We start from the raw sequence: 10,202 nt of genomic DNA on the forward strand, positions 1-10,202 counted from the left end.
CCATATATATATATATATATATATATACACACATATATATATATATACATATACATATATATATATATATATATATATATATATATATATATATATATATATATATATATGTATATGTATATATATATATATATATATGTATGTATATATATATATATATATGTGTGTATATATATATATATATATGTGTGTGTGTGTGTGTGTGTGTGTGTGTGTATATATATATATATATATATATATATATATATATATATATATATATATATATATATAATATCTTATTTCGTGTTTAACATAATAAATCTTACAGAGTTGAAACAACTTGAGAGTAAGTAAATTGTGACAGGATTTAAATTTTAGGTGTACTATCCCTTTACTATTTTAATACTATTTCTTACAGGTATGATGTGACAGTTACTACAAATGACAAGATTTTCTGAACAGTGACTCGATGTTGACTCAATGTTGCTGAATTATTGATTGGCTGATATGTAATTTTACAAAACCTTTATAACAATGGTAACCTGCATTGCTGAATGCATTTACCACAACCTACTTTTTTACTTTGCTTTCTAGAGAAGATGTGAGACTTATTCATTTCCCAAGAATGACAACATTTTCTGGCAGATTTGTTTTATCAGACCTTTGTCCTGGTGTTCAGATCATTAATGTCAAACATAATGCCAAAACCCTGGCAGATCTGGGCTACAGAGTGAAGCAGAAAGCATGAAGATAGCATGGAGATGAAAATCTACTGGTTTGTGGTCTACTGCAATGCTAGGAGGAACTGTACTGCTGCGTGTGACCAGAGGAAAGGGGGCAGGGCTTGATTCTAACTTGATAACCCTGCAGTGTGCTGTATTCACAGAGGAACGCCTGTCTGTTTCTACAAGTGAGATCTTAACAAACCCAGCGAAAAAGCAAAAAGGAAGAAAAAGCTAGAAAAAAAAGAACACATGGATTAGAGTGGCACTGGGGCACATAAACTAATATGTAAGTAACTTTATGTTTAAATTATTGAGACTGTTTAGAAAAAATGATCTTCTAATGAAATGTTCAAGCTTAAGTACTGCACACAAAAAAAAGGTTGAAATATAACATAACCTCAGTGTCTAAAAGACTGGTTGCATTCTAGATTCACAGCTGAACAATCAAATGACATTGTCCTGTTGCAGTAATGCAGCTAATCATCACAACAGTAGCATTGTTGCCAGTCTGCTTAGGAACTTAGTCCTGACCCAAACTCATCTAATGAAACACATTTGGACATATCGTCTGTTCAGACATCACAGACAATATAACAGCTTAATGTAACACAATAAAACATTTTAATATTATTTCAAGTAAAAAAAAAAAAAAAGATAGAAAATAACCAAGTGTTGTTTCTGAAATAGCATCAGCTTGTGGGTTTTTTAGGTGACAAGACAGGTTGCTAAGTGCAACGAGTAAGTTCACAACCAACTTTGAGATAACAACTTGCAGTCTACCTTCCACTCTCAAAAAGGTTATTCTTTTCTGTGATACTAAAACTAAATTTGCTCATTTAAGAGGTCATGAATAAAATAGCTAAAATACACAGGAAATTATGTGGCACTCCCTTTAACAGTGATGCTTCTTATAGTATTTTCACAGCATAGAAGAAAAGAATACAATTGAAAAGTAGTGTAGGAACAGGGTTTTCCCTCTGCATTTAGTTGTATATGTTTAATCACGACATAAAAGCTTGTGTTCACCATTATCCATTTGAACTCTAAATCAAAGTTTTCATCATGGGCTTGGTTTCCTGACCCATTTATTCAGTGAGTCTAATCACAGTTTTTCTTTGCACACAAATGCACAAAATGGCCTATAAATCAGTCAAATTTAGTCAAACCAAAACTTAGTAATGACACATAAGCACATCAGCACAGCATCATGACTTAATGTTAGCAAGCTAATAGGTTTGCAGCAACACTGTTATCAAAGAAATAGCATTACTGAGTAAGCACAAACCTCTTCTAGACATTAGTTCTACATTTTTCATTTAATACAAGCATTTATTTCCAATCCAGCAAAACAAATTATCTGATAAAATACTGCTGAGTGTTTATCTCCATGTAAGGCATCTTTCACTAACTGTGTTCAGTGACTGTGATTACACTCCGGGCCTGTGCTTTTCCGAGTTGCTGTGGATACCTAAACATTGTCCAGTGTCTTGGAATCACATGCAAGCCATGTGAGGTTTATGCCACAGTTAATAAAGCATTCATCAGTGCAAGAGGGCTTAACAATCACAATGTTTGGGCAATTTACCATCTGTGAAGTGCTTACAAGGTATTGTTTTTTTTTTCCCCATAGAGACAAAAAACAGATACAGTGGGCATCATGACCTCCAACCAACACAGACCAAAAACCCCCTTGAGCCTCCGCTCAAACACAACTGTACGTTACGGCTCCATGAGCTCAGAGCAACCAGATAGTGATGCATCCCCCATGCAAACACCTGTCATCTCTCAGAAACGCTCCTACATCGCAGTGGCAGTGCTCTGCTATATTAATCTCCTCAACTATATGGACCGTTATACTATAGCAGGTGAGCACACCATCATTTAAGCCATACCAAGTGGGACGGTTCACAGAAAAGTCATTTTAAAAAGAGACAGATGTTGTTCTGGTTCTTTTTCAGGTGTGCTGGTTAGCATCCAGAATTACTTTGGAATCCCTGACAGCACATCTGGCCTCCTACAGACAGGTACCAGTTACATCGCACTGACAATACAGTAAAAAGAAAGAGAATGTTGAAAAACAGGATTTTACAAAAGTACTTCCTGATCGGAGATGAACTTATAGGTCTTTTTCTGTCATTTTAGTAACAAGCCCATAATTATGTTAAACACAAGTAGATTATTATGTGTAAATGATACAATTGGTTTTGGAGCATGCTTTACTTGAAAGAACCAATAAGTTTAACTTTAATCTGGTTTTCAGTTACATATTTGCAGTTTTATGCTCTAATCACTAAGCTGTTCAGCTTACTGACAGTCACTGAAAAAAAAAATTATATATATATATATATATATATATATATATATATACACAGTGTCTGTGTGTGTGTGTGTGTGTATTATAATTTTTACTTCATCAAGGGTGCATTCAATTTATTACAGAATTGACAGTAAAAAAAAAAAAACTTTTTTTATTCATCAAAGTAATGTCCTGATAAAAAGTGTCACAGTTTCCACAGTAAATTATTAAGCAGCACAACTGTTTTCAACATTGGTAATAATAAGAAATTTTTCTTGTAGCACCGAATCAGCATATTAGAACGATTTTTAAAGGATGGTATGAAACTGAAGACTGGAGAAATGGCTGCTGGAAATTCAGCCTTGCCATTATAGGAATAAAATACATGTTTAAAAATATTCAAACAGTAATCAGATATTTAAAATTGTAAAACTATTTCAAAATATTTTTTGCATTTAAACATGAATTAACATATTTACAGTTTTTATCTGTAGCTTTATGTTCTTGGCGCCAGTTTTTGGTTACCTCGGAGATCGCTATGACAGGAAGCTTATCATGATCGCTGGGCTGATTGTGTGGATCGTCACGACATTGGGCAGCTCTTTTGTCAAAAAAACGGTAGAGTACTTTAAAGTATTTATTTACAAGTTCATCTTTTTAAAGTCTCACAATGTTAATGATATGTTTAAACTTGTACCTACACTTTTGACCTATATATATATAATATATTGTATATATTGTATTATATTATATTTTAAATGTTTACTATCATTTTAACAGTGTTAAAATTTTAAGAACAGAAATAAATTTAGTTTTAAGTTACATAGAGTATTTGTCTTTACTCTTACCACAGCACTTTTGGATTTTGGTGCTGACGAGGGCCTTGGTTGGGACTGGAGAAGCCAGTTACTCCACCATAGCTCCTACTATCATTGGTGACTTGTTCACTGGCACCAAGAGAACACTCATGATCTCTTTCTTCTACATCTTCATACCAGTCGGAAGGTGAAGGTCTTACTGCAAAATATATATGCAAACTTATTCAGACTTTTCAGAGTTTTTATGACTCTCTGTGTTTGCGTGTTCCAGATTAACTGTGAGTCTGTGCTTTAGTGGTCGGGATTTTCAGTGACTTTTTCTGTAGGTTACTTCGTCAAATGAATGCCTTTATGAGTATGTCATTGACTCATTTATTCAAACGATTCATTCAAAAACTCTGATTCGTTTACTCAGCTGATCTGCTTAAAATACTGTTGCTCAGAGAATGATCATTTCTTTGCTGTATTGAAAATAGACAAAGTAAATGGCAAAACTTTGTCAGTGTAGGTTACTCAATATTAACCCTTTGTTTTTCGAACTGTTGTATAAAATCACAATTACAGCACTCTTGCTTGTGTGGTGTTGTATACAAATTTTTCCTTTATTGACAAGACTTTTGTTTAATCTTTTTTTTACTCTTTCTGACTGTATGTGTTCCTTTATCTTCATTTAGTGGTCTTGGATATATCTTGGGGGCAACTATAGCTAATGCAACAGGGGATTGGCGTTGGGCCCTGAGGGTAAGATAATCTATGTTTTCTAAATATATATTGAGATTGACAACATTTTAAAGAAAGCACAGTTACAGATTTACTGTGTTAGATTAAATATTCTGTTAATCTTGTTGTAATTCAGTCAACTTAAATGTAGGCTCTGTACTGCATTATATTTTAAGGGTCTAATTGGATTTCATTCTATTGCATAACTGTACTCCATTCAAGCTAAAAACAAAACCACTTTAAAGTGAATCAGAGTTAAAACAGTTTGTATGCTTTGATCTCACTTAAGCATTGCTCTTATACAGGGGTTTCAAAGCAGTATGGCAGAGGATCTAGCAATTATTTGATCTCAAACATCAAAAAATGAAGCGTATAAAAAAATGCAGTTTTAGTTAGATTTATTGATTCATTCAGTTAAAAGTAAAATGTCATTTACAAGATTCAGTTCATCATTGCTGATTATTTTAGTGGCTTTGCAATATAAGCATGCAGTATCTTGATTTAATATAATCAAGACATTTATAATGCTACATTTAAAAAAGATTGTTTAGCAGCTGTATGAGTGTTGGTTCTGATGTAGTTCAATCCAGCGCTGGGAGTGCTCGGTCTGCTACTTCTGGTGTTTCTGATTCCTAATCCTCCTCGTGGAGCCTCCGACAACCAAAGTGGAGCAACCATGGAAAGCACCTCTTATATTGAGGACATCAAGTACCTCCTGAAGAAGTAAGTCATTGTAGAGATTCAGGTTACATTAACTTTACATTTCATTCAATTTGACATATGCTAATTACACTTGTAATGATGTCTGGGTTTAAGCTTAGCTTCCTGTGCTATATAGGGCAGTGGTTAACATGTGGGCACAGGGTGACCTAAAATTATTTAATAAACCATTATAACTAAAATGTTCAAAACACACAATGTGATATAATGTGTGATTAACCTAACGTTCATTATACTCCCTTAAAGGATTACTTCACCCAAAAATGTACCCGCCCTTATGTTGTTCCAAACCTGTAAAAGTTTCTTTCTTATGTTGAAAACAAAAGAAGATATTTTGAAAATGTACTTCTATACTAGGGAAAGAAATATGGAAGACCATCAATTGTTTGATTACCAGAATTCTTCAAAATATGTTATTTTATGTTTAGCATAAGAAAGAAACTCGTACAGGTTTGGAACAACATGAAGGATGAACTATCCCTTTAACTATTATTTTTGGATCTGTACCTTCTTTCCAGTCGGAGCTTTGTCTGGTCTTCTCTTGGCGTGACTGCTATGGCTTTTGTCACAGGGGCTCTGGCCTTCTGGACCCCCACCTTCCTGTCTCGTGCACAGGTTAAACAGGGTCTCAGAGAACCATGCAATGAAGAGCCCTGTAACCCTTTAGACAGGTACAGCAAGTCTCTTTCCTTTTGACTTTATATATCTGGGCTGATCTTAAAGGAAAGCAGTGAAGTTATCAGTAGAATAGTAGACCGTGAGATTAGCCAAAGATTGGTTTAACAGCAGAGACTTCCTCTGTGATGATGTTTATATAAGCTAGATTCTTGGTTAGATAAGACATACTCTCAGTGCAGCCGTTTTTTTTTTTTTTTTTTGCAATCCTGTTAATATATATGTTTCTTACCATTTCTCCAAACCAAGTTGAGAGTATTCATGAGTTTGACAAGTCAGACACTGTTTTTTCTTTCTCTTGTGAAAGTTATATCTTTGGAGCTATCACAGTGGTGACGGGGATTGTTGGAGTGTTTCTGGGCACCTTCATATCAAAGCAGCTGAGAGACAGAGTGCCCAATGCGGACCCTCTCATCTGTGCTGTAGGCATGCTCAGTTCCTCCCCCTGCTTTTTTCTTGCCATCATCCTGGCGGCCAACAGCATCCCAGCCACATACGTAAGCAAAGACCAGCCACGTTCCTGCAGTTGGCTGGATTAGTTTGTGATATTCAGTATTTGCATGAATGTTAAAGAAACATTGCAACCCTGACTTTGCAAACGTTGTAACCCTGACTTCTTCTTTTATTGCATGTGCTTGCAATGAAATTGAGTAGTGTGCAGTGTTGTATTAAACCCTGTTGACTTTCATCGTATGGACAAAAACAGTTGAAATGTTCAGATGAATGTTCTTCTTGCTTGTTTTTCACAGAAGAAAGTCAGTAATACAGATTAGAATTTTTATTTTTGGCTGAACTATTAATATACTCCTAAACTTAAACAATTACTTATGCACATAGATTGAATGTTTACAGTGTAACATAGATTATTTGATGTCATAGTACAACATATCCACAAGGGTGTGATATAGTCTCTAAATATTTGTCTCTGTTTGATTTTTGTAATAATACAGACATTCATTGCTATTGGAGAGACTTTGCTGTCCCTCAACTGGGCTATTCTAGCGGACATTCTGCTGGTGAGAGATTCACGCTTCTCAATACAACATTAAAATGGGTGAAATGAAACACACTCTCTTTTAAATTAGCACAGCATGTGGAGACCTAAGTGATTCAATAAAGCTAATGGTATAAGATGAAAAAGTTACACTATTATGCTTAATAACTTCCGAAATGTTGAGAGTACTGGTGTATTGTTTAATTATTTGTTCTTCACTTTCAAGTTTGTGATTATGCGATCACAACTGTTTATTTATTTTTTAATAAAAGACATATTTTAAATCTTATTCTTATTCTTATTTTTAGTATGTTGTTGTGCCAACTAGAAGAGCGACAGCTGAGGCATTACAGATTATGGTCTGTCATCTCCTTGGAGATGCAGGAAGTCCATACCTTATTGGTGCGGTAAGCATATTTTAATCCACAGTACCTTCATATAAAATAGCAGAGGGTTTAAAGGTTTTGCCGTCACTATCCAGAAGTGCTCTGGAACATTTGACACTACTGGATACAGAATTGCACCTTGTGTTAATAGCAATTGTCTTGGCATAGTTACTTTTTTATTTTTCACAGTGTAATTTAAAAGACAAAAAGAATGTTATCTTTTTGTGTGTCTTGTTCAGATCTCAGATGCTCTGCTTGAGTACAAGCCAAAATCTCCCAGCTGGGATTTCCATAGACTGGAATACAGCATTCTTCTGTGTCCATTCATTGGGGTCTTGGGGGGCCTGTTTTTCCTAATAACCTCTCTGTATATCAAAGAGGACAGGAAAGCAGCAGAACTGCTGGCTTCAGGTAATAACAGGCTATTGTATTTACAGACTGTCCAAACTGTCTTTCTTCTTGGTGTCTACTTGTATGTTCGGACATCATCAACTGATTAGATTTTACATACGTTAAAAAAAGGAAAAACATTATTCAATGCATGCACAGCACAGACCTAAGCAGAATGAAAAACACTATAACAATATTAAATATAAGGGACATTTATTTTAACATTGCCATTCATAGATACTGATTAATTGTTGATATCAAAACCTGGTTATATCAAGCTATTATATGATTAAGTCATATAATAATTTAATTTAAATGTGAAATTAATTGTAATTTATTCTAAACACACCTTATGACCTCTGTTAGCTTACCACTTGGCACAGATAATATTGTCTGGTAGCTAGTGACAAAGTATAAAAGATTACACTGTGACCAAATCTGTGGTGCAACATGTGATGCTGGGACAAAGGCCTCTTGTCCTGATGCATCTTTTCCACTAACGGGTGTTATATGAACAGGGCATGATTATGAGAAAATTGTGTGCACAAAAAAAATAAGAATAATATAGAAATCTGCGTGCAGTTTTCTAATTTAAGCTAAAATTAAACTAGAAATTCATACTTTTTAAGAAATTAATTAGGAAATTATCTTTTATTAAGCCTTTTTTAACAAAATTGTTGAGTTGACATCACAGAAATAAATTACATTTTAAAATATATCGTATTAAATATATAATTTTATATAATTTAAATATACAATATTTCTGTTTTTCAGCTTTGGTAATCATATGAGACATCTTTAAAAAAAAGTAAAATATCTTTAAGTGTACAGAATATAGGCTACATGATTTGAACAATTAAAAATAAAACATACATCATTTTAAGAATGTCTTGATATTAAAATGATTGCAGTTCTAATGATAGTAAGCGCTTAAGCTGCACAAACATGATTTCAGATTATCCATTTAGCAACTTGTGTGTAGAATCTACCTAAACTATTCCTAATTAATATGATGGCATAACATTTCTTTGTTTTAAGCTCATAAATCCTGAGTATAAAGATTTCCTCTCCTCTCTTATATCTATAAAGAAGGAAAAACAATAAGAGTAGTTGTAATCCAGAGCCACCAGTAGCTTCCTCTGTCTTCATATCTGCTGGTTCTTTGTTTAGAAAGAACAAAGGATACTGTTTACTTCAGCTCTTTCCGTACTTGTCAAATTTCTGATTCATCGAGGGCCGAAATCTAATAATATCACAGTTCAAAGCACTGGTTTGGAAATGTGAAAGGCTGTCAAAAATGCAGTCTTGGTGCTGGTTTAGAATGTTACTCTATAGCGGTACATAGGCATATATTTGAATAATTTTCTTCCTTTCCATCTTGTTCAATTCAGGACAAGGCAGACAAGCTCCTGAACCACAAGGTGACCTTTTAAACACCAACCAAGACCTTGGATGAGCTTTGCTGCATCAAGCAGACACTTGTGATTGCGTATGTGAACGCATGAAATAAGACAGATCTTAGAATCTTTGATTATATGAGAAACATGTAAAAGTTTACAACACAAGCACTGGACTGCAAAATTACTAGAAAAAAAAGGCATTGCATTTTTAAACATTTTTGTAATTGTAATGCCTTACACTCGTGACTCAACATTGTTTTTCTTACATATTTTCCTTATGGGAAAATAAACTGCCTGCTATAATTTATTAGATATAGTTTTGCCATTTTTACCCATTTATGTTTAACAAAATGTTGTCAGACAAAGCTTGGTATACCATGTTGCTTTTGTCCTGCTTTTTTCTCTTGGCAGCTGTGTGCTACTAATGAGAGCCTCAGGGGAACAAGGGGGACAACATCCCCTTCTGGACTAAAACTGAAAGCTTGAAATACTGTATGTACCAAATTAGTCCTCCAGTGTACAAACTGAGACTTGAAATGTGTGGCAAATTAATATGCTATTTAAATGTTATTTTTATTTTTATTGTACCATTGATCTTTTTTTGTACAAAAAGCTTTTAAATAAATCCATATGCTTTTTATTTTCATGGCTTGCCTGCAATATAATTTCCATATAAACTAGCTATTAAATTCTGTCATTGCGCTAAGAAACAGTAGGTGGCAGAATATACTTATGTTTAAACCACCACAAAACATTTAGACCTGAATGTATGGAGAATTACTGAGCAATATCCTGAAACCTCCGTGACAGAGGTAGTGTCAAATGTGGTAGTTAGAGTTTCTAAATATGGTTATTTCTATTTTCAACGTCGGGTAAGGCACCTCAGAATAAACCTTAGGAGGTCAAGAAAACGGAGCTGTTCTATTTCCTGTTGCGTTCAAACCTGTTAAAAAATGTAAAATTAATGATGTATCTAAATACAAATTAATTTTTATATATTTTTTTTTTGGTCAAAATAGCAGTTTACACATGATAAAAAAAATGTGTTGCTCTAATTTTTTAACAATAAAAAACTTCTTAGTTATAACAGTTTTAA

At 33.9% G+C, this 10,202-nt stretch overlaps 1 protein-coding gene across 2 annotated transcripts; it reads left to right on the forward strand.

Annotated features, from left to right (window-relative positions):
* The first annotated feature begins 318 nt into the window (after positions 1–318).
* Positions 319–9,746, forward strand: spns3 (SPNS lysolipid transporter 3, sphingosine-1-phosphate (putative)). Of its 2 annotated transcripts, XM_052557388.1 has the most exons (13): positions 319–993; positions 2,338–2,572; positions 2,666–2,731; positions 3,485–3,621; positions 3,857–4,008; positions 4,496–4,562; positions 5,122–5,264; positions 5,780–5,932; positions 6,244–6,433; positions 6,887–6,952; positions 7,239–7,337; positions 7,556–7,727; positions 9,098–9,746. In XM_052557388.1, the coding sequence occupies exons 2-13, from the start codon at positions 2,365–2,367 to the stop codon at positions 9,160–9,162; spliced, it is 1,518 nt and encodes a 505-aa protein (XP_052413348.1). In that variant the 5' UTR covers positions 319–993; positions 2,338–2,364; the 3' UTR covers positions 9,163–9,746. The 2 variants fall into 2 exon arrangements, with proteins under 2 accessions (XP_052413348.1, XP_052413349.1); XM_052557389.1 differs by lacking the exon at positions 319–993 and having other exon boundaries at positions 2,500–2,572; positions 3,498–3,621.
* The last annotated feature ends 456 nt before the right edge of the window (positions 9,747–10,202 follow it).

Source organism: Carassius gibelio, chromosome B5 (genome assembly GCF_023724105.1).
Source record: "Carassius gibelio isolate Cgi1373 ecotype wild population from Czech Republic chromosome B5, carGib1.2-hapl.c, whole genome shotgun sequence".
Taxonomy (NCBI): Eukaryota; Metazoa; Chordata; class Actinopteri; order Cypriniformes; family Cyprinidae; genus Carassius; species Carassius gibelio.